The sequence below is a fragment of the Canis lupus genome, chromosome 1, assembly GCF_003254725.2.
Source record: "Canis lupus dingo isolate Sandy chromosome 1, ASM325472v2, whole genome shotgun sequence".
Taxonomy (NCBI): Eukaryota; Metazoa; Chordata; class Mammalia; order Carnivora; family Canidae; genus Canis; species Canis lupus.
In genome coordinates, this window is record NC_064243.1 from 117,979,439 (window position 1) to 118,004,609 (window position 25,171).

Sequence of the window (25,171 nt, forward strand, 5' to 3'; positions counted from 1 at the left end):
AGCCAAGGGCATGATCCTGGAGACCCAGGATTGAGTCCCACATCAGGCTCCCTGTATGGAGCCTGCTTCTCCCTCTGCCTCTGTGTGTCTCTGCCTCTCTCTCTCTCTCATGAATAAATAAATAAAATCTTAAAAAAAAAAAAAAAAAAGAGAAACATGGAATAAAAATCAAATCTCTCAACAAAACAAAACAAATAATTATCAGAATGCTACAAAAGTCTGTGCAATGAAATTGCTAATAGTGAGGGACCTCATAAAGTTATTGGGGAATTCAAAGATACACTGTCAATAAGATGATAAGCATTATGCCCAACACATAATTAGCACTCAGTTAAATGGAAGCTATCGTTTGGTCTGTGAAGACATCTATTCATTAGTGTAGAGAACTGCTCCAAACTGACACCCCAAATCTCCTGGGACCCTTTAAGTTTCAATATACTGACCACTACTTTGCATAAATTAACTGAAATATAATTCAGATAAAGCACAGATACAATATGTGGAAGAGGCAGCAGGATAAACAAAACGTCACTTTCACAGTGCTTTTCCTCACTTCAAAGTTACAAGTATGTCCTCAAATTAAATCTTCAAAAGATACACACACAAAGGTACAAAGATGTAGGTGCATGTATTCTTATCACAATGTATCTTAACACTTTATTTCAGGGAAAATATGAAACAAATAAAGGTCATCCAATAAGGAGCTAAATAATATTGACTAGAAAGAGCAGTAAGAATATACAAATAGTATGATTCCATTTACGTAAGTGCATAAACAAATGCCCTTTGTTTCTATGCACAGTTGACTACCAAGACGTTCCCTAAATGTTAATAGTGGCTATTTCTCTAGGTGGCAAGATTTGCAGTGATCTTTCTTCTTCACATATTTCTAAACTGTTTGAATTTGTTACCACGAAATTCAGTGTTATTTAAAGATTTTAGGTGAGAGAATTTCCACTTTAGGTATCACAAGACAAGTTTTTAAGTTGGTTTGTATATGCATGTATTTATGTATGTATGTATGCAATATGTAATCTCTACACCTAATGTGGGGCTTGAGCTCACAACCATGAGGGAAGCCAGATGCTTCCCTGAAAAAGCCTGCCTGGCAACCCATAAATGTATTCTTTACCTTGACTTTGTACTTCAGCCCAATCCAATGGAACTGGAGGTTTTCTTTTCCGCCACAGTTTATCCATTGTCAACAGATACCGGATATCATCTTTAAAAAGCTTAAAAAAAAAAAAAAAAAAAAAGTTAAAATCCCACAAATCCTACAGTCCCCATGTTGATAAAATATAACAAAAATTTCACTGCTGGTTTACTATAATATACCATAAAATCTTAAAGACACATCATATACCAGCAGATTAGCAATTTCTAAAAGAAAAAACCCCACAAAACTTAAACCTTCTGTAAAAAGAAATATCACACAGAACACCTGCATTTGAAACAGTGAAAGCAGAAATGCTGAGGAAAACAGAGTAAGGGAACTATGAATAGTGCTCATGGCTCCTGCCCTCCCAACTCACCTCTCCAAAACACACCTCTAACGTTCTAAAGATCAATCTAAAGCAAAATCACACCAATCCCAAAGCTAAATAAATATACATCATTTCCACAAGAACTGAATAAAATCACTGAGCTCAGAGAGACCAGTTTTAACTAGTTAACTCCAAATTCAAGATATAGCAATAACGCATACACATTTTAAAAGTAGAAAAACCAGAATTTAACCATCTGTAACATCTTTGAAATGTGGTCTGCCCTTGTGACCCCCAGTCTTCCCCCGCAAATCCCAAAACCAAAACAATTTTTTTTCAAAAACATTATAGAAGTGTCTGGGTGGCTCAGTCGGTTAAGTGTCCGACTCCTGATTTTGGCTCAAGTCATGGTCTCAGGGTCATGAGATCGAGCCCTGAGGCTCTACGCTGGGCATGAAGCCTCCTTAAGATCCTCTCTCTCTCCTCCTGGCTCACAAATGCACTCTTTCAAAAACAAAATACAGGGGATCCCTGGGTGGCTCAGCGGTTTAGCGCCTGCCTTTGGCCCAGGGCGTGATCCTGGAGACCCGGGATCGAATCCCACATCGGGCTCCCAGTGCATGGAGCCTGCTTCTCCCTCTGCCTCTCTCTCTCTCTCTCTCTCTCGACTATCATAAATAAATAAATAAATAAATAAAATTAAAAAAAAAATACATTATAAACATTATTACATGTAGCCTAAGAGACTATCACAACAATGGCACTATCCTGTGGTGGAATTTCAGGTGATTTTCGAATATTTATTTTTTCCTCAGCTGAATTTTCTACTGTCAGATGATTTACTCATACATTTATTATATGTATCAGCTATGAATGTAAATCAGTTTAGTAAAAAATTCAAAACCATTTTTATTTTTATTTTTTTTCAAAACCATTTTTAAATTTATATTTTATTTATTTTAGAGAGAGAGCATGAGCAAGGGAAGGGGCGAGGGAGAGAGAATCTCAAAAGAGACTCCCTGCTGTGCCCAGAGCCTGACATGGGGCTCAATTTGATGACCCCAAGATTATGACCTGAGCCAAAATCAAGCTGCTTAACCAACTGAGCCACCCAGGTGCCCCCCAAATTCAGAACTATTTCTATCAAAATATATTCAATTCAGTCAATATTTATGAAGCATCCTTATATCTTTGGAAAACTAACCAAATATACAAATAGTTAAGAATACAAATTTAGTGTGAAAATAACACAGCTTTTAGCACCAGCAGTTGCTTTGTTTTGAGGAATAAGAAAAGAGTTCAAGGAGATGGTAACATCTGAAATGGGTGCACAGGCAAGGAAATAAATTCAGTATGATCTGGGTAACCAATGTGGTTAGACCCACTTTATTTTTTTTTTTAAAGATTTATTTATTTATTCCTGAGACAGAGACAGAGAGAGAAAGAGTAAGAGAGGCAGAGACACAGGCAGAGGGAGGAGCAGGCTCCATGCAGGAAGCCTGATGTGGGACTCAATCCCCAGACCCGGGATCAAGCGCTGAGCCAATGGCTCAGCCACCCAGGCGTCCCAAGACCCATTTTATAGATGACCTTAAGGGCTTGGCTGAAAAGTCTCCTAAGGTAATGGGGAATTAGCATGGTTTTCCACATACAAGGCTCCATTCCCCTTATCCAATTATTAAATCCTGGGAATCCCTCTGAGTTCTATAATAAACCACCTCCACGCTCTTTTCTCTTAGGCCTACAAACCATAGTCTAAACCTCTCTGCTTGCCTTACAATCACCTGTCCTTATTCTAATATTCCACAGCAATCTCAAAATGATTCTGTCATCTTCTCCTGGTCTCTAACCCCTATCCAACACACATGCTGCTCACCTCGCCTACTTCAGAGAAATAGCACCTTGTTCATTCTGCTGCCCAGCAGGAAACCAGGTAAAATTCCTAATTTTTCACTATTCCTCACCTTAAACATCTGAAGTCTTTTTTGTTTTTTAAACTATTTATTTCAAAGAAAGAGTGTGTGAGTGGCGGGTGGGGGAGATAAAAAGAATCTTGAGCAGACTCCCTGCTGAACATGGAGCCCAACATGGGGCTCAGTCTCCAACCCTGGGATCACAACCTGAGCCGAAATCAAGACTTGGACACTGGGCAGCCCCAGTGGTGCAGCGATTTAGTGCTGCCTGCAGCCCAGAGCGTGATCCTGGAGACCTTGGATCAAATCCCACGTCAGGCTCTCTGCATGGAGCCTGCTTCTCCCCCTACCTGTGTCTCTGCCTCTCATTCTCTGTGTTTCTATGAAGAAAAGAAAGAAAGAAAGAAAGAAAGAAAGAAAGAAAGAAAGAAAGAAAGAAAGAAAGAAAGAAAGAAAGAAAGAAAGAAAGAAAGAAAGAAAAGAAAGAAAAGAAAGAAAGAAAGAAAAGAAAGAAAAGAAAGAAAAGAAAGAAAGAAAGAAAAGAAAGAAAGAAAGAAAGAAAGAAAGAAGAAAGAAAGAAAGAAAGAAAGAAAGAAAGAAAGAAAAAGACTTGGACACATCCCCTAAACACCGTAAGTCTTGTTGAGTCTACTTTTTCCCCACACTCCACTGGGAATGCAAATGGGCGTGTACTTCAGATTACTCTAACATTGTACAACTCCAGAAGGCACTGTCCCCTGTTGACTACAACAGGAATATCAGGTCCTAAGAATGGTGCACGGCATACCCTCTCTATCTGATCCTATAGACTACCTTTAATGGATTCCCACTGCCTTGGTTTACCATCCTTGTAATGACCTAGGACTTCCTGCTTGATGTAGGCTCACCTTATGTTTCTAGTCCGCTTCCCACTCTCCCTTTAGAATTATTTCAGTTTTCTGACCAGATACCTTCTTTATATATGTAGCACTTTTATCCCCAACCCTATTCTTTAAAGTCTTGGGTTGAAATGTCACTTCCTCTGGAAAATCTCTTTTGAACTCTAGTTCTAGTTAGTAGGTCTAATAACAATGTTTAATAACACTAATAACAATGCTAAGTCTACTTAGTATTAAAAATTCTAATGCATCTGATCTTAATGTCATGACACTCTGATTTTGATCTTACTTATTCAATGTTTGACTTTGCCTCTGAACTATGAGTTACCTACAAAGAGCTAGGACCTGGGGTGCCTGGTGGCTCAGCAGTTGAGTGTCTGCTTTTGGCTCAGGGTGTGATCCCAGAATTCCAGGAGAGTCCCACATTGGGCTATCTACATGGAGCCTGCTTCTCCCTCTGCCTATGTCTCTGCCTTTTCTCTGTGTCTCTCATGAACAAATAAATAAAATCTTAAAAAACAAAACAAAAACAAAAAACCAAAGAGCTAGGACCCTATCTTCTGTCTTGTTTACCACTCTATCTCATTTCAGAGTGGTAACCAGCACACAGCAGATGCTTAGTTACCTACTGAATAGAGCTGGGAAACTCAAAATTAGAAAATACACTGTCACCATCCCTAACAGAGCTAAGTGCATTTTAAGCATAACCAAAATCCATTTTTTTTAAAAAAGCAGAATCCATTTTCTTAAGAAAAGGTTATAGGGGGTACCTGGGTGGCAAAGCTGGTTAAGTGTCTGCCTTCGACTCAGGTCATAATCCCAAGGTCCTGAGATGAAGCCCCATATAAGGCTCCCTACTCAGTGGGGAGCCTGCTTCTTCCTCTCCCTCTGTCTACTCATTCTTTCTCTCTCTCTCAAATAAGTATCTTTTAAAAAATTTTAAAAAGGCTAAAACAGGGAAATAAATGCAACAAGTTTAAAGAGTTCAACCTGTGACAGCTCTTGCACTGAGGAAGAGAGTAGATATATAAACTGGAGGAAGTAGTAGGCTATTTGCTTAGGATAGCGGAACCTGTACATGTTGGAAAGCAAACAGAAGGAGCCAGGAAAGATCAAGATGCAGGGCAGAAAGAAAATACTGTTTGAAAAATACAGTAAAAAAATTAAATTGGCAAAACATGGTGATAAAGAAAACAATTTTATTTTTTTTTTAAGATTTTATTTATTAATTAGAGACACAGCAAATGAGAGAGAGAGAGAGAGAGAGAGAGAGGCAGAGACAGAAGCAGGTTCCATGCAGGGAGCCCTATGCGGGACTTGATCCCGGGTCTCCAGGATCACACGGGCTGAAGGCGGCGCTAAACCGCTGAGCCACCGGGGCTACCCAAGAAAACAATTTTAAAGAAGACAAAAGACAGTAACTTAAAAGGGAAACTCTTTAAGGCTAGTATATTGTTCAGCAGAAACTTTTCAAGCCAGAAGTGGCATGATATAGTCAAAGTGCCAAATGGCAAAAATCTGTGGCCAAGAATACTTTAACCGGCAAACATACTATTCAAAATGGGAGATAAAGACTTTCCCATTCAGATCTGGGGAACACAGAGAACTCCCATCAAAATCAAGAAAAGCAGAACCACAGCAAAGCTTACTGCAATTAAACTGGCAAAAATATAGTGATAAAGAAATAAGTTACAGGGGGTGCCTGGCTGGTTCAGTCATTAGAGTTTGTTCATTCTCAATCTGTTTTTTTTTTTTTTAAGATTTTATTATTTATTCATCACACATACACACACACACAGGGCAGCCCAGGGGGCTCAGCGGGTGAGCATCTGCCTTCAGTCCAGGGCATGATCCTAGAGACCCAGGATCGAGTCCCGTGTCAGGCTCCCTGCATGGAGACTGCTTTTCCCCCTGCCTGTCTCTCTGCCCTTCTCTCTTGTGTCTCATGAATAAATAAAATCTTAAAAAATAAATAAACCGCTGAGCCACCCAGGGATCCCCACAATCTCAGGGTTTTGAATTCAAGCCCCACATTCACCATGAAGCCTATTAAAAAAAAAAAAAAAAAAAAAAAAAAGACAGGGATCCCTAGGTGGCTCAGCAGTTTAACACCTGCCTTCGGCCCAGGGCGTGATCCTGGAGTCCCACATCAGGCTCCCTGCTTGGCACCTGCTTCTCCCTCTGCCTGTGTCTCTGTGTCTCTCATGAATAAATAAATAAAATCTTAAAAAAATAAAAATAAAAAAGACAAAGGTACAAAGGAAAAGTAAATGAACCTTTTTTCATAGCAATTTCTCTCAAGTAGCAGGAGGGGAAAAAAAAGTTTGCATGAAGTGGGACCTGCTCTTAATGGGTGCTTTTGTCCAATGGCTACAAGCCTGTTAATATATTCTTAAGGTCATCTGCTCAGTAAGGATAGTAAGATTTACCTATTGTATTAGGGTAATTCAAGAAAAGCTAAGAGGGACTCCTGGGTGGCTCAGTGGTTGAGCATCTGCCGGTGGCTCAGTGGTTGAGCATCTGCCTTTGGCTCAGGGCATGATCCCAGGGTTCTGGGATTGAGTCCCACATCAGGTTCCCTCTGCCTATGTCTCTAACTCTATGTGTCTCTCATGAATAAATTCTTTTTTTTTTTTTTGAAGAAAAAGGCTGGGTAGCCCGGGTGGCTCAGCAGTTTAGCGCTATCTTCAGTCCAGGGAGTGATCCTGGAGACCAGGGATTGAGTCCCACGTCAGCCTCCCTGCATGGATGGAGCCTGCTTCTCCCTCTGCCTGTGTCTCTTCCCTGCCCCCTCCCCACCATGTCTCTCATGAATAAATAAATAAAATCTTATATATGTAAAAAAAAAAAAAAGGGTAACAAATCTCCAAGTATCTATTATGATAAACTTGCTAGGGAGTGGAGGCTAAAGAAGTAAAAAAACTTTTAAACACAGACATGAAAATCTAGCTGGGCTATAATTAGATAGAGCCAATTAAAACAATCTTGTAGATTTCTCTACACATATTCAGCAGGCAAATATATACTAATGAAGAGGGATTTGTCCAAGAATGAGAGAATTAGGGATTCAAGACTAATTCAGTAAATGTCCATCAGCTTCCCAAGAGATCTGAGCAGGACGGATCTAAGAGAAGATGAGAAACAGCAGGAAGGTCAATTACAAGGAAAATCAAGAGGTTCAGTAAAAATGAGGGAAGGAAAGCCAACCAGACATATGTAAGGGAGCCTTTCTATTTTAATTTCTATACCGATTTAGGAAATTCCCAAAACTGCTTATCCTGATGACATCAATCAACTTATTAAGACAACACTGGGCATAAAAAACATCTACTTCATGTACTTTTTTTTAAACTTCAGGCTCAGAGTTCATTTTTATTTTTTTAAGATTTTATTTGAGAGAGAGACAGAGTGAGAGAGAGCATGAGTGGGGAGGAGAGGGAGAAACAGGTTTCCCACTGAGCAGGGAGCCCGATGCAGAGCCTGATCCCAGGACCCTGGAAATCATGACCCGAGCTGAAGGAAGACACGTTAACTGACTGAGCCACCCAGGCAACTCTATTTCGTTTACTATTTTAAAACAAACAGAATAATAAACTAACCCATAATTATAAAGAAAGTAAATCTAACCTTGGTAAAAAGTTTAACTGGATCATATCCAGTTGATTTAGCCCATTCCTTAGTGGAAATACGTTTAATGTCACCATCTTCATTAGATGCTCTGGCTCTGGCTTCAGCTTCCATTGGTTCCCCTATAGAATGAACACCATTTTATTCGCAGTTATGGTAAATGTAGAACCAACCTCTCATCTACCTTTGAGGGACAAAGAGTCTTTCATGGAAGTCACCTGCACATGACCTTCTGAGTTTAAAGACAAAGGAAAATAATACACTCATGAGCATCTTCTATTTCAGTTTCTGACAGCCACATGTAGAACAGTTCAAAATATGGACCTGTAATCAGATCTGAAAACTCTCTGCTCTATTTACTGCATTTGTAAAATTTCTGCACCTTGTCTTCACCACAAGGACTACTCATGTTTTAATAATCCATTTTAAATACATAATATACTATGTAACATAAAAAAGCAATTATTTTGTTTCTCCTCATGCTATCAAGTTAGCAAAATAAAGGTAGTGCTCACTAAGTAAGATAACATCCCCATCTACTCACAGGAAGCTTCAGGGTCAGCTCTGTCAGGGGATACTTCTTGATCAGCATCTTCTTCCCCAAACAACTGGCTATAAGAGCAATAAATATTTATGTTCAAAAAAAAAATTCTGAAGATTTACTTTTCCTACTTCACCCCAAAACAACTAATTTAGAATATTCCAAATCTTTAGGAGGAATGAAGAATAAACAATTGATAAATTATTTGGGATCCCTGGGTGGCGCAGCGGTTTGGCGCCTGCCTTTGGCCCAGGGCGTGATCCTGGAGACCTGGGATCGAATCCCACGTCGGGCTTCCGGTACATGGAGCCTGCTTCTCCCTCTGCCTATGTCTCTGCCCCTCTCTCTCTCTCTCTCTCTGTGACTATCATAAATAAAAAAAAAAAAAGATAAATTATATTCCATAAGCTTAAAAGTATTAAAGCAACCTGTTCAGATAGTTTGCATTCTAATTTCAACCATAATACACAGCACGCTAAATTTTAGCACACCTATGTTCATTCCTATCATTTAGGCTCTGCAAATTTCTACATTAAAATATTTGATCAAGACACAGCTTTTACATTCCAAGTTGGAGAACATTCTAATGCCAGAATGGCACTTGTGAAGTATACCTGTAACTAGCTATTAAAAAAACATTATTACACATCTGCTACATGCTGGGCGCTGATCTAGGTCTAAGAATAAAAAGACTTTTTTTCATGGTAGTATATATCTTTACTACTAAAAGGCCTTAAGAAACAATATATTAAGCAGGAATTCTTTTTTGTTAATCCAGTTATCCTAAAAAGTACTTCATAGCAGTTACAGGGATATAATGTTTCAACCTTTCCTCAAGTACTTGACTTAGAAGAAAGCTTTTTAAAGGTATCCTTTGCAGTTAAAAAGAAGCTCCTGATAGAGTTTACAAGACTTGTTTGTAATGTCCACTTGTTTACCAAAGTCACTGTATCAATTTTCACCTCCCACAAGGCATGTAGGAGTTCCTATCAATTCACTCCCCCCTAGACTTAACATTTTGCTAACCTACGAAGAATAAAATGGTACCTTATAGTTTTACTCTTAGTTTTCACGAAGTTAGTCATGAAGTTAAATACATCTTCATTTGCTTACTGCCTATGTGGGTTTCCCTCTAAGTGAAAATGCCTATATTTTGTCAGGTTGTGTATTTCTTGATTACAGGAATATATTCTAAGATCATAATTTTTGGTTGAATTTGTGTTGCAAATATTTTCTCATATATAGTCTTTTGACAAGTAATATTTAATGGATTCAAATGAATCAATCCTTTCTTTTATGATTATCACTTTTTTGAGTCTTGAGATTGTTTCCTAAAGATTTTCCCCCATATTAGAAAAATAGTGTTTTTCCTTTGACATCTAAATAATCTATCTAGGGCAGCCTGGGTGGGTCAGCAGTTTAGCACTGCCGTCAGCCCAGGTCGTGATCCTGGAGACCCAGGATTGAGTCCCACATTGGGCTCCCTGCATGGAGCCTGCTTCTCCCTCTGCCTGTATCTTTGCCTCTCTGTCTCTCATGAATAAATAAATAAAACCTTTAAAAAAATCTATCTAGACTTAATTTTTATATACTATTTGGATAATTTTTTTTCTACATTGATAATAAATTGTCCTACCTTTTATTCAATCCCTTCTTTCATCTGGTATCTCTTAATGCACCCCTGGCCAAGAGCTCTGCATTGTCCCTAGGGCTGTGTTTCTATTTCTGTACCAGTAACATACTGTAAGTTACTTTTAGCTTATATTAAAATTTCACATTAGGATGCCTGGGTGGCTCAGCGGTTTAGCGCCTGCCTTTGGCCCAGGGGGTGATCCTGGGGTCTTGGGATTGAGTTCAGCAACATGGCCAACTAAATTATTAGTTGGCCAACTCATTATTTCTAATAATTTGTCTATAGATTCTTTGGAGCTTTTCAAACTATATGCAAACAAGTTTTGTTTCTTCTTTCTCAACTCTTACTCCTGAATTTTGTCTTATTGTGCTGGCTAGGAACTTCATTACAACACCAAATCGAAGCAGCAATCTCCTTCACGCTATGATTTCAGAGTTGATTTAAAAATAATGCTTGTATCAAGGTGTGTAGGTGGCTCTGTTGGTTGGGTGTCTGCCTTCAGCTGGGGTCCTCATCTCAAGGTCCTGGGATCAAGTCCTTAGGTTCAGTGGGGGTCTGCTTCTCCCTCTCCCTCCAACTCATGCATGCACTCCCTCAAATGAAAAAAAATCTTTAAAAAAAAATAACTTAGGGGCCCCTTCGTGGTTCAGTGGTTGAGCATCTGCCTTTGGCTCAGGTCGTGATCCCAGGGTCCTGGGATCCAGTCCTGCATAGGGCTCCCCACAGGGAGCTTCTCCCTCTGCCCCTCTCTCTGTATCTCTCATGGATAAAGAAAATCTTAAAAAAAAATTAAAAAGAATGCTTATATTAAGTATATGGATGGCAAACAGTGGAAGTTTCTGCCTGTTGGAGTGGGACTATACAGATAAGCACAGGGAGGAGGCTAGAAGGATCCATGTACTAATGGAGTAGAGCTGGAGACACTAGTATGAATTCACATTTAGCTTAATATAGATAAGGATGGATACTGAAATGTTTATAAATTTGTACACATATACAGATTAGTATAAAACATATTCTTTGCTCTATTAGTTAAAAGAGCCTAAAAGAAATGACACCAATGCATGCCAAACATTCAAATCTTGATTTCTAAAGCCATTCTTTAATAAAAGGAACCAAGGCTCCTTGGAGAAAGGTCTGATTCTACAGCAGGAAATAACATGATGAGCCTGGAACATCTAGTACCAGAAAGCAAGGTATTACTCCCTAAACATCCTCCCCCACATTGATGGCAGTATGTCTAAGAGCACAGACCCAAAATAAAGAATTCCCAGTAGCCAAAGCTGAGCAACAAACATACTACTGGATTTAACCTGAAAAATATATTTAATGTGCATACTGATATAAATGATGAATAAATCAATAAATAGGTGAGAAAAATTTTCCAGGCAGAAGAACTCTATGTAGACACTATGCTCTCAAGGAAACAGAACACAGCTCCCATTCCTTAGGTGTGAGATGCACACAATGACTTCCTTCCGAAGTGTACGATACAATATAGAAAGGGGAGCAGGGCAGCCCAGGTGGCTCAGCAGTTTAGCCCTGCCTTCAGCCCAGGGTGTGATCCTGGAGACCCAGGATCAAGTCCTGCGTTGGGCTCCCTGTATGGAGCCTGCTTCTCCCTCTGCCTGTCTCTGCCTCTCTCTGTGTCTCTCATGGATAAATAAAATCTTAAAAAAAAAGGGGGGGGGGGGAGCAGAGTTAACTTTACAGTGGAGAAGCCTGGCAAACACTACCTTAGTTAAATGATCAAGGCCAACATTAAGTTATAAACCACATCAATACTTCAATAATATATTTACTCTTCATATGATGTCATGAAAATGGCAATTTACCTATCTGTATGATTTCCCTTCCAATAGCTCATGACAGTGTTAAGACACACAAAAAAATTTCCCATAGTAAAGCATCTTACAAAATACCTGACTAGCACTCCTCAAAATTATCAGGTCATCAAAAAGGAGGAAAGTCTGAAAAACTATCACAGCCAAAGGATGCCTAAGGCCTAAAGAGACCTGACCCAACTAATGGTAATGTGGTACCCTGGAACAAAAAAGGGACACTAGGTAAAAACGAAAGATCTCTGAATAAACCATGGACTTCAGTTAATAAAAAAGGATCAATAGTGGTTCATTAATTACTATGTATGTATCATTCTAACACAAGAAACAATGGGGGAACTCTGTACCTCCTCAATTTTGCTGAAAATCTTAAATATCTAAAAAGTAAAATCTGTTAAAAAGAAAAAGTTTACCACTTAAAGTTTGTAAGTATGTTTTTTGTGAAATTTCACTGTTATACATTATATGTGTACTTTTCTGAGTGCATATACATTATACCTCAATCAATAAGGAAATCAGTGAAAAAAAGAAAAAAAAGAAGAATAAGGAAATCAGTGTTGGTTGTAGGTTTGTAAAGATATCTTTTACCAGGTTGATAAAATTTTAATTCACTAAGAATTTGTCATGAAATGATGTTTGCTAAATTTTGTCAGATGCTTTTTCTACATCTCGATTATATAGTTTCTCTCCCTCTTTTTTTAAATATTTGTATTCATTCATGAGAGACAGAGAGAGAGAGAGAGAGAGGCAGAGACATAGGCAGAGGGAGAAGCAGGCTCCATGCAGGGAGCCTAGATGTGGGACTTGATCCTGGGTCTCCAGGATCCAGCCCTGGGCTGACGGCAGTGCTAAACCGCTGAGCCACCCGGGCTGCCCCCTCTTTAATTTCTTAATGAAGTGAACGGCCTTTATTAAACTGTGCTTATATTCTTGGAATAAATACAACCTGGTCATGGCACACCTTTTGTTTTACAAAATTCTAGATTTGTATGCTATTTTGTACAAGACTTTTGCATCTACATTTATAAATAAGAATGTCTTGAGGGTATCTGGGTGGCTAAGTCAGTTCAGCATCTAACTCTTGATTTTGTCTCAGGGTCGTGATCTTAGTTAGAGTCATGAGACTGAGCCCTATGTCAGGCTCTGAGCTCTGCAGGGAATCTGCTTCTCTCTCTCTCCCCCTTGAGGCCCTCCCCACACTCTTACAAGAATGTGTACACTCTAAAACAAATAAAGCTTAAAAAAAAAAAGTCTTAAAATTCTGTTATTCCATAATGACCTTATATGGTTTTGTTATCAAAGACATGACAGTCCTGTAAATGTAAACTAATATTCATTTAAAAAAAATGTCTATGGGACAGTTTACTTAACATTATTTTGATATAGTACTTTCAAGTTCAGTGGAGATCACCAGCAAATTTATGTAAGTTTGGTGCATCACTCAGAATTTAAAACACTGGTTAAATTCCCCTAAGGCATAGTACTATTCAGGCTTTCTATTTCTTTGAGTCAGTTTTTTTCACAGTGAATTTATCCAAGAGTGCCTGAGTAGCAAGCAGTCAGTTAAGGATCTGACTCTCAGTTTTGGTCCAGATGGTAATTTCACAAGTAGTGAGACTGACCCCCTTACTGGGCTCCATGCTCAGCATGGAGTCTGCTTGAGATTTTCTCCCTCTGTCCCTCCTCACTGTGCTTGTTTTTAAATGAATTTATCCAGATCATTAAAAATTTCTGTATACCAGCATGGTCTTTTTATTATCATCCTTTTGTTCTTTACTATTACGTAAATCTGTCCTGAGATTATATTCCTCATTTAGTTATTTCTCTCCTTTCTATGACTGAACTCAAAGAAGTATTTTTCCCCCTTATCTCAATTACCTCCTTCCCACTAATTTCCTTGGAGTTTATCCTTTTTCCAATATAAGTTGGGTCCTTAGCTCATTAAGGTTCATCTTTCTTTATGTGTATATGCCTAGAACTTTTCTATCAACTGCCATATTCAATGCATCCAAGTTTCACACGTATTATTTTCATTATCATTACAAAATATTTTTTTTATTTTTTTTTCTTTATTTATGATAGTCACACACACACACACAGAGAGAGAGAGAGAGAGAGAGAGAGAGAGAGAGAGAGGCAGAGACACAGGCAGAGGGAGAAGCAGGCTCCATGCACCAGGAGCCCGACGTGGGATTCGATCCCGGGTCTCCAGGATCGCACCCTGGGCCAAAGGCAGGCGCCAAACCGCTGCGCCACCCAGGGATCCCTACAAAATATTTTTAATTTCCACAATCCCGCTTAAAAAAAAAAAGATTTTACTTATTTGAAAGAGAGAGCACAAGGAAGTGGGGGTGGAGGGTCGGGGGGGGGGAGGGAGAGAGAGAGAGAGAGAGAAGCAGGCTCCCCACTAACAGGGCCCTGGGACACGCCCCAAGCTAAAGGTAGATGCTTAACTGACTGAGCCACCCAGGCACTCCCCTGTGATCTTTTTTTAACCAATAAGTTGCTGCTGTTTTTATAATTCCAAATACACAAATTTGTATTCCTTTAGTTACATGCCTGTCTCCAATATCAGGCTTCCTAAATAGTCTATGGTATGTTAACAGGCATGGATACAATGTTGGCTGAATTTAGCGCAAGAGATATCAAAAGAAGGCTACTGAAGTGTCTCTTTGCCATATTTAAAAGAATATTCCTCCTAAGTACAATCTCTCCAAAATATTTAAATAAAAATGACCCCATTTCCCATCGACAATACTGAAAATATGCCCAGAAATAGACTCTTACTTGAACAAATACTTTGCCCAAACGATGCAATGAATAGGTTCTGATGGTGTGTTACGAATTGTACAGCCAGGAAAAGTTCTCTGGGTAGGTTTGGGATGACATTCATAACACTCAGTTACACCCTGCAAAGTCAGGATATGAGAAAGTCATTTATCCCACACTGGTGGTTTCTCAACATTATAAAGTAATATAATAAACATTCATTCATCTACTCTAACTGGATTTTATATTTATACTATTTTAAAGCGTATTTTAAAATATCAGTGACTCCAAAATCCTTCCTTTACAGAGGAGAAACTGTAAGAAATGTGAATTGAATGAATCACAGTCACAGCTAAATCTAAGCCAGGATTCCTGACTCCTGGTCCAGTAAGCACCACTCACAAGCTAAAAAAAAACCAAAAAAAAAACCAAAAAAAAAAAAAAAAAAAACCCAAAAAACAAACAAAAAAAACCCAACTGCACCTGAATATCAATATGAAGTTTCCCTTAATCACACTAAACAAAAGAAAAACTACTAAAAGACAAATAACAGCTTTCTTTTTTTTTTTTTTTACAAATAACAGCTTTCTAACCAATTCTCTCTCAAAGGTGTGAACCTCAGTTATTTAAATATTATTCATAGCCTTACCTTATAATCTCCTAAAAATTAAGAAAGCTAAAAATAATTATTCATTTCAAGAACCACCTATGTATACAGAAAAATCCTAGATTACCACCAAATAAAATCTTCATTTTGTTGAGCTAGGGTTACATTTTAATTTGCAATGTAAGGAATCTTTGGAACAAGTCTATGGCACCTAAGACAATTTTTCAAAACCATAAATGAATATTCCTCATTTCAGCAATTCTCAATCTCAGTCTTAATACATACTAGTACCTTAGGATCATGTTAATGAGCAATGTCTTTCTAATACTGGTTAAAGAACCAAAACCTGGAAATATAGCAGCAAATCCAGGACTTTCTCCATAGTACCATTTCTAGTATCTTTCACAGTAACTTTCTTAGGGGCAGCAGCCATACGACAAGCAGCCATCCGTCAAATCACAGTGGAAAAGAGAACTACTGCTGAACTTATGAACAGACTCTGAAGGACTCTAGTGATTTAAGTAAATTTAATACACACTGATATTTACAATAGTCTTTGTAAAAGGATACTAAATAAGCTTCTAATAGTGGTATTTACCAGCTAAAAGGAAAGAAACAGAGCCACAATTTTCAATATGGGTAAATTGCCAAGTAAGGACAAAAGCAGCAAATTTTAAGGAATGTAATCCAAGTTTTGGTTTCAAAACCTGCAAAATTATTCCTCATATGTAACTATGTTTAATTTCCTAAAAGAACTAAGAGGAAAAAGAGGACAACGTTGAATTTTGTAAAACTCCATTGTAAGTCTACAAGTATTCATTTGCTCTATTATTCTCTGTTTGAAATATTTCAGAAATACACCAAAAATTTTCAAAGTACTCTTCAAAGATCTACTGAGTCCAGACTTCAGATAAAAAGTAATTTTGCAGAAGACTGTTTTATCATGTCAACTACAGCATGACATGCAGTCTCATAGCTACAAAGAATTTGTAAACGTAATTTTATTAAGCTTACCAGTCTAATAACTTTAATATATAAGCTACAGAAGCAAAATAGCACCAAGCTAAAAAATCCCTGCCCTATATTCTTTTCATTACTTTTATAGTATCTATGTTTTATCACAGCACAAAAATCCCTGTTTCTTGGATGCTGACCAGCCCATATCATATAAATTCAAAGTTTACTTCTTCCCTCCCCCTTAAGGTCCAAAAAAATTATTTGGGAAGTAAAAAAAACTTACTTTACCTTTTTGATGGTAGTTACTTGCCCAAGGTAACCAGCAGTTCCACTCTCAATAAGAGGAACATCAGCTGCCAGGCACATCCTATTAACATGGTTGCGAGCAGCTGGAAGAAAAATACTAGTTAGCAGTGTTTTTGTTTTTAAAGAGTTTATTTATTTACTCATGAAAGTCAGAGAGACAGACGCAGACACAGGCAGGCAGAGAAGCAGGCTCCTCACAGGGAGCCCAATGCGGGACCCGATCCCGGGACTCTGGGATCACGCCCTGAACCAAAGGCAAACAATCGCTGAGCCACCCAGGCGTCCCTAGTTAGCAGTAATTTACGGGGGAAAAAAAAAATAATTACCTTTAGTTAGGCTAACATTTACCCGAACTATTGTTTTTTTTTTATTTCAATGCAATTTTCTTATAGCTATGACCAGAGTAAATAAAACTGCTACATTTAAGAGACATTCACTAGCAAAATTTCAAACATAATTTATAGCACAAATTTACTCCACTGGAAAGTACCCCTATAAATAATTTTTAAATCCCAAAGTGTCGCCTTTTTCTTCTATTGCTGTGCCTACTCTATTAATCTTAGCTAAAGCATTGTTTCAGTGTGTTCTGAGTTCTTACTATTATTCTAAAAAAATTCGTAGGTAACATATAGAAGTGAATGGAGAATATAGAACATCAACTTGGAACTATTAAGGCAGTTTAAGGCCAAGGGGAATAAAAAGGAATCTAGTTAAAAGTCATTCTGGGAGGTGTGGGTGGCTCAGTCAGTTGAGTACCACACTCTTGGTTTTGGCTCAGGTCACAATCTCAGGGTCTTGGTATCTGGCCTGTGTGTCAGCTCCACGCTCAGGGTTCTCCTTGCTCAGGGTCAGCTTGAGATTCTCTCTGCCACTGCTCCCACTCACTTACTCTCTCAAGTAAATAAACAAAACTTAAAAAAAAAAAAAAAAAAAAAAGCTAACAGACCCTTCCTCATGCTACTTTGTGTTTATTCTTTGGTATTTCTGGCTCAAAATTGTTACAAATCACTCCACAGATGTTTCCCATGCAGAACAATGCCTGGCTATAAAACACTTGATTTTAAGAAACATCACCCACTAATTTGTGAAAAGCTTAAATGGTCTAATAATGTGTACGTCTAAACAGAATCCAGTCTGTTATCCTGGCACACCAGCTGTACCTAAAATAATTCAAGATCCATGGCATCTACAAGAACTTTGACATCCTGTTGCCTCAATCTCAAAACAGTGGTTTTACAGCCCTGATTGTACTTTAGAATTATGTGGGAATCTTGGGAAAAAAAGATGTTCAGGCCCCATTCAGAGACTGACTTAACTGGTTTTGAGATGAGATGTAGGCACTGATATTTCTTAGATCGCCATGTAAATGAAGGAAGTCACACTGCTTAAGTGATGGGATACTCTGAAACAAGCACACACCCACATACCATATGTAGTCACCCTCTTTAGTGATTTTAACAACTTCTATATTCACACCTTTTGGTAGAACAAGCAGAGTAAATGATAGCTAAATTTCTGCCTGAAACCAGTTCTAGTTAAAATTACAATCAACTGGTAAACTTTAAAGCTAACCTTACTTCCCTCTACATGAAACTCATTAGGAAATACTTTAAACGCTACAAGTGGAAACAGCCTTGTTTTGGAGGAAGGGAAATACTTAGAAATTAAATGTATTAAAATAATCTCACCTCTGTTATCTAAAGCATTCATAACCAATATAAATTGTCGAAAAAATTCCACATTATAGTCAGGGCTACAAAATAAAACAAAACAAAACAATGTCACTAAAACAACTGGCCTTACACCTGATCTTCACAGAATACAGTATCCTAAAAAGCATATTAAAATAACAGTGCAAAAATAATTGATACTAGGGGTATAATAGGTTGGACTTTTTCCAAACACCATAGGAGACTTCAAAGAAATAATTTCCCCTTACTCCCTGTGACTAGGCATCCTTTCTGGCCAGCAATCTAGGGCCTAAGAGCAGGATCTTAAACTGGCAGAAAGATGGCATGACTTCACCAGTCCCACCAGGCCTTCGCCAGGCAGCCTGGGAACATATAAAGAACACATTCCCAGGATCTGCCTGGCCTCTGACTTCACCTCACATGGTTAGGATCAGGCAGGGTTCAGGCCTCTAGGGTCCCTGCTTTTAGCAGCACTGGGAAAGCAACACAAGGCAAAGGGGTTACAGAGCTACAGGAAGGTTTGCAGAGCAAACATCCAGAGAATAAAAGAGAAACTGGAGATACAAATTTCCTGAGAAAGTAAAAGACTCTAATTGCAGACCTCAAACAAGAAGTTATTATTTTTAATACCACTTACTTGTAAGCTAGACAACAACTATAAAGGACAATTCAGACCCAGGGTTCCTTTGTCCCAACACTTCCAAAATTATGTATTTACTCTATCTTTACTGAGATCAGAGCGTATTTATATATGGCCCCCATCACAATTTCTAGTGTTATACTACAGACGTCATAGTCCAAACAAATTATTTTGGGAAAGAATCGTTTAAACTGAAAAAGACCACAGATGCAATCAATCAGAATGAGAGCGATATATTTAGAAGTCTGAATTATCACATATAAGGATTTTTCATAGTCTAGTGTATCTTTATTTAAAACAAAAACATAAGGCCCTGTGTTTCAGTAACTTATTTAAAATATTAAAATATTTTGTCTCTAACTCATTTAAATCCGTTATATAAACTATTTATAAAAACTCTACTTATTATGTGGGTACAGGCTATGACATTTTATCTAGAAAAATAATTCATGTTTTTATTTAAATCCCAATTAGTTAACATACAGTATATTATTTAGTGACTCAACACTTACATACAACACAACACTTGGTGCTCATCACAGTGCCCTCCTTAATCCCCATCACTTATTTAATCCATCCCCATCCACCTCCCCTGATAACCAGCAGTTTGTTCTCTATAATTAGGATAGAAAAATCATTTTTAAAAGCAGAAGGACTTCAAACTCCTGGATCAAGTTAACAAAAATACCTTATACTTTCAAAGTTTAATTCACAAAACAACAGTTTTGCAACATAATAATTAGAACATACTTCATGATGCTGTCATGATAGGCTATGATATTAGCTTTCGGGTAAAACTGCAGTACACTTTCTTTGGCAACCTGGAAAAACAAACAACACTAAATTACTAATTTACTCAATTGCTACAATTCTCTGTATTTCAAGTTTATTTATGGATGACAAACTGTTTCACCTACTTACATATCTTATTTATATTAAAAACTAAAGAAATGTAAAAATGTGAATTTCAATGATTAAAATATGATATATATTTATAAAATAAAAGGAGAGCTGGCTCCTTCCCTTATACACATCTACATGAAGAGCAAGCATCAACAAGAATATAAAATGCAGTAAATAAGTGTCATTTATTCATTCAAAAACATTTACTATCTTCTTTGTGCCAGCATCTGTATGAAGCACTTAGTAAACCAAAGTAACGTTAATTAGTGTAGATAAACAGAACTATGAACTATGATAAATGATACAGAGAAAAAGGAGAAGCTGTAGGGCGCCTGGCTGGCTCAGTCCGCAGAGCGGGCTACTCTTGATCTCGGGGTTTTGAGTTCCGGCCCCACGTTGTGTAGAGATTACTTAAATAAATAAAAATATCTTAAAAAAAAAAAAAAAGTAGAAATTGTATAAGAGGAAGGTCTGACTTAGTCTAGAAGGTTTATTTGGAGTGTATCTCTAGAGAAGGAAGCCAAATTTTGGAAACCAAAAAAGAGAACAGAGTGGGAGTTTGCCAAAAGGGTTGGGAGAAAAGCAAAGTAAAAATATGTTTTTTAAGACCCTGATTCAAGATGGAACATTCAAGGCACTAAGGAAAAGCCAAGGTGGCTAGAACCTCAGGGAAGGCTTTTTCTACAAGAGACAGGAGCAGAGGCTGTCGCTTCTCTTGCCCCCAAATACAGGAGCAGTCAACCTCTAGGAAACACTGGAACAAAGCTCACCCTAAGCAAACAATGAGAAATCTAAATATGAAGGGAATACCATTTACAGGAGCAGGTAGAGCACATCTATTTCCTCAACACCCTACAACAGGAGGATGTAGTCTTTAGTACTTTATTCCACACCTTTTTACTCTTCACAATCTCTGAAGTAAAAAGAGGCAGCTTCCCCCAATTCTCCCTCCTACTGAAGAGTCCCAATTAACTTGATACCATAAAGAGAAGATACACCGAAGTGCACAAATATTAATGAATAAAGACAAAAAGTATAAGAAAAATAAAGTTACCTGGGCCTTTGATCTTCCAACATGTTTCTTTTGAAACAAAAATTGCCTGTTGAGGTTGCTGACATCGATAGTATCCAGATCAATCTACAAGTGCATAAACTCCAGATAAATCACAAATTTTCTAGTATGTTTGAGCAATACCACTATCTTCAGCATTCATAACCCAAACTCTTGCTCTTTGTCACATCAGCAGAGAAAATGCTTTTCACTTTCAACCAGCAATACTAAAATTGTCAAACTGATAAAAATAATTTAACACATAAAAAAAGAAAAAAAAAAAAAAAAAAAGGACGCGGGACTTTAAAAAAAAAAAGTCGACAGCAGCCCAGGTGGCTCTGCGGTTTAGCGCCGTCTTCGGCCCAGGGCTTGATCCCGGGTGCTGGGATCGAGTCCCACGTCGGGCTCCCTGCATGGAGCCTATTTTTCCCTCTGACTGTGTCTCTGCCTCTGTGTTTCTCATGAATAAATAAATAAAATCTTAAAAAAATAAAAATAAATAAAAAAAAGTCAGGATTTAATTTCAGAGACATTTTTCTCAGAAATATTTTAGAAAGGATGCATTTTTTTGTTTGTTTGTTTAATCATCCTGGCAAGTATGTTTGGAAATTCCTTACATGGCATAAAATTATGTGTCTATTGAAAATAAATATATAACTCATTTATCTATCAATCTAATTAATTACTATCAAACCCAATATATTAATCTGACTTGTTTATCTTAAATGATACTTGGCAGATTTACTGAATTTTTGCTGCTTTAGTTCAAGTCTTCATTCACACACAACTCCATTTATTATAATCATTACCTAAGGGCTGCGAAAGAAAATGTCTACACAAGGTTAAAGAAGTAGTGTCACCTTTTAACTATTACTAACTGCTACTTAAAAATAAACATAACGGGGGATTCGTGGGTGGCTCAGCGGTTGAGCGCCTCCCTTCCGCCCAGGGCCTGATCCTGGAGACCTGGGATCAAATCCCATATTGGGCTCCCTGCATGGAGCCTGCTTCTCCCTCTGCCTGTGTCTCTGCCTCTCTCTCTCATGAATAAATAAACAAACATAATGGAAGAAAACGACTAAAGACTTCATTCCACTCCACACTTATATAGAGTAACCAAAACGTTCTTATCATGAAACATTTTAACAGTTTAGGTTATAATTTCTGAAAAAAAAAAAAAAATCATTATATAACCACCTAAACATTTTCTACCTGCACTTTCCACGTTTATTACAAAAATTAAATCAAATTAAAAAAAAAAAAAAAAGAAATCAGCGTTTCTTTTTCAGGCGCCCACTCTACTGTCCTATTACAAAACGGTTCTTTTTAAACGTGTAGCAGCAGTTACCAGCTCAGGGCACAAATCCCATCTGGATCTGAGGTCCAGAACCGGATGGGAAGGCAGGCTACCCTTCTAACAGCCAAAGGAAAAATGTGTAAATTCTCCAGCCGGGGCTCCCCCTCCCCAAATCATTTCTTAGTTCAGTCTGCCACTTCTATTTTTTTCCCCATTCCGTATTTCCACTACACCTTCAAGACGACTTAAACTCACATCCAGCCTCCTCGTTAACACCTCCAATTTCTTAAAAAAAAAAAAAAAAAAAAGTTTACATTTAATAGTATTTAAGATTACAGTCGCTGGACAGGAGTGCCAAGAGTCACAATCCTCACCAACGTCTTGGGGGGATGTTTAGGGCTATCTACGGAGATAACAGGGACAGTCACGCGGATTATACCCACAGCAGAGGAGCGCCGGTCCCAAAACAGTCCTGCCACTAAGTTACTAAAAAAAAAAAAAAATGCTCCTAGAGCTCACTTTTCTTCTTCTTCTTTTTTTTTTTAAAAAGCGGCGGGGGGGTGGGGGATGAAAATGGCGTTTGCAACCTTACGGGGGCAGCGAAGAGAAGATGCGTTAAGGCAAGTTAACCGCTCAGAACTGCGTGGGGCTCGGGACGAGCGCTCAGCAGCCAGCGGCTCCCGTGACCGCCGACACCAACGGTCACGACCCCCACGACACGCGCACCGTCGCCTCCCGCGGGAGCCGGGCAGCGAGGCCGCTCCCCCAGCCCAGCGCCGCCGCTGCCCCCGGGGGGAGGGGGAGGGGGAGGGGGCGCCCGGAGGACCCCGGCCCGCGGCCTCCCGGCGTCCCGCGCGGCCCCGCGGGCGGCCACGACCCCGGGGCCTGCAGGCCCGCCGCCGCCCCGCCGCCCGCCGCCCGCCCCCCGCGCCCCGGCCCCCCGCAGGCCCGCCCGCCATTCAGCCCGCGCGCACGCCGGGCCCTCACCAGGTCGATGTGAGAGAAGCCGGTGAGCACGAGGTTCTTGAGGAGCTCGCAGCCGATGCCGCCCGCGCCCACCACCAGCACCCGGCCCCCGGCCACGGCCTCGGCCAGCTCCCGGGGCAGCCCCCGCGACAGTGCCATGGCGGGACGACCACGAGCCGCGGCGGAGGCGGAGGCGGAGGCGCGAGAACTGAGCGGCGGCCGGAAGCAGGTGGGGGAAGGGCGGCCCGACTTCCGTTCCTGCGCGCTGCGGCCGCCGTTGGCGCCGAGCGGGCGACGCCCGGGCCGCGCGGGGAGCCCCGGCCGCGTGCAGGATGGGCTCTGCGCGAAGCCCCGCTCGCGGCCGCGTCGGACCCCGGCCTGGTGGTGGTGGTCGCCGACGCGCCAGGAGCCGCTTCCGGCTTTGGGAACCCCAGCGGCCGGCTTTGTGAGCCTGGGGGGTTTGCACTCCCAGCCGAGGCTTCCGTGCGCGTTTGAAAATAGATGCCGCTGTATGTAAAGAGTTCTTGCAAATTAACAAGAGAGCAGATGTCACCCCCCCCCCCCCACAACGAATACAGGCCAGGGATGTGAACAGGCACTCGCAAAGGAAATGCATATGACCAATAAACATTACAATGTGTAATCAAAGAATTGTAAAACCGTGCTTAAGTCCTTTTCACCTGTGAATCCAGCAAAAGAAAAAGTGTGGCATTCCGTGTGGTCAAAGGATAGGAAAACAAGCACTCCCGTAGCTATAGGTGAGGATTTTTTTTTTTTTTAAGATTTTTATTTATTTATCCATGAGAGTGTACACAGGCAGAAGGAGAAGCAGGCTCCATGCAGGGAGCCGGAGGTGGGACTCGATCCCGGGTCTCCAGGATCATGCCCCGGGCTGAAGGCAGCACCATACCACTGAGCCACCCAGGTTGCCCATAGATAAGGATTCTAAAGCAAAGCTTTCCTAGAGGGTGTTAAAATATAAACTGAGGCATATTTTTTAAATGTGTTTATTGGAGCAAACCTCGATTCCAATTGAGCACCATTCAATCTAGGAGACAGAAAAGAGCTCTGAGGAGCGGTACAAAAACTTTCATGGCTGCAAGGGGGAAGGAGCAAGGAAGTCCTACAAGTATGGGGTCTGTTACTGCAAGGTTACTTTCCTTCTATCAGGTAATTACCTAACTTTTAAAATTTTTTAAAATATTTTTTTATTTATTTGTGATAGTCACACACAGAGAGAGAGAGACAGAGACACAGGCAGAGGGAGAAGCAGGCTCCATGCACTGGGAGCCCGACGTGGGATTCGATCCCGGGTCTCCAGGATCACACCCTGGGCCAAAGGCAGGCACCAAACCACTGCGCCACCCAGGAATCCCCAAAATTTTTAAATATATATTTATTTACGTAATCTCTACACACAATGTGGGGCTCAAACTCAACAACCCTGAGACCAAGAGTCACGCAATCTTCTGACTGAGGCAGCCAGGCGTCCCTGATCAGGCGATTCCTGATTGACTGGTTTAAGATTCCATTTCTGGGAGAGCCTGAAACTGTAATTAAGTCTGCTTGGTGATGTGAGACTTAGCCTAACCAACCCAATTTTGGGCTTGTCTTTTTTTTTTTTTTTTTAAATAAAAGTAATTTGGAAATATTCAAAAATCATCACAACATAATGCAATATAATGTTAAAAGATACAAAACTTTATATGATTAAATTTTGTAAAAACAAAAATATATTAAAAAGCAGTTAGAAAGTCAGTTAACATTTTTCTGTATCTGTGTGTGGTTGAATTGTGGATAATTTTATTTCTTCTGTAGGCTTTTTTGTATTTCCAGATGCTCATGCTCCTCAAAGAAAATGTTACTTCTAAAATTAAAAAAAAAAAATTATCCCAAATACTAAAGAGAAAGATAATTATGTAATGTGATAGAGGTACCTGTAAAAAAGAAAAGGCTAAAAATGGAGTCACTTGTGCTAAGCCCCAAACGAGCAAACCAAGAGATAATACCTAACCTAATTGCAATTTTGGCCTTTCCTAGGAGTGGAATTTTAAACCAATCAGACTG

The 25,171-nt window shown here is 39.5% G+C and overlaps 1 protein-coding gene across 5 annotated transcripts in view; it reads right to left on the reverse strand.

Annotated features, from left to right (window-relative positions):
* Positions 1–23,353, reverse strand: part of UBA2 (ubiquitin like modifier activating enzyme 2) — a 40,104-nt gene extending 16,751 nt beyond the window's left edge. The window contains exons 1-9 of one of the 5 annotated variants that reach the window (XM_025425173.3): positions 23,126–23,353; positions 20,845–20,928; positions 19,638–19,708; positions 18,245–18,309; positions 16,539–16,639; positions 14,705–14,826; positions 8,447–8,514; positions 7,903–8,024; positions 1,133–1,232 (exon numbers count right to left, since the gene is read on the reverse strand). In XM_025425173.3, coding sequence (XP_025280958.1) covers positions 1,133–1,232; positions 7,903–8,024; positions 8,447–8,514; positions 14,705–14,826; positions 16,539–16,639; positions 18,245–18,309; positions 19,638–19,708; positions 20,845–20,928; positions 23,126–23,263 — 871 coding nt within the window. In that variant the 5' untranslated portion in view covers positions 23,264–23,353. Of the gene's footprint in view, positions 1–1,132; positions 1,233–7,902; positions 8,025–8,446; positions 8,515–14,704; positions 14,827–16,538; positions 16,640–18,244; positions 18,310–19,637; positions 19,709–20,844; positions 20,929–22,581; positions 22,857–23,125 lie in introns of those variants that run through there. The other 4 variants (XM_025425175.3, XM_035706451.2, XM_025425176.3 and 1 more) reach the window with 4 other exon arrangements.
* Between the last annotated feature and the right edge of the window lie 1,818 nt (positions 23,354–25,171).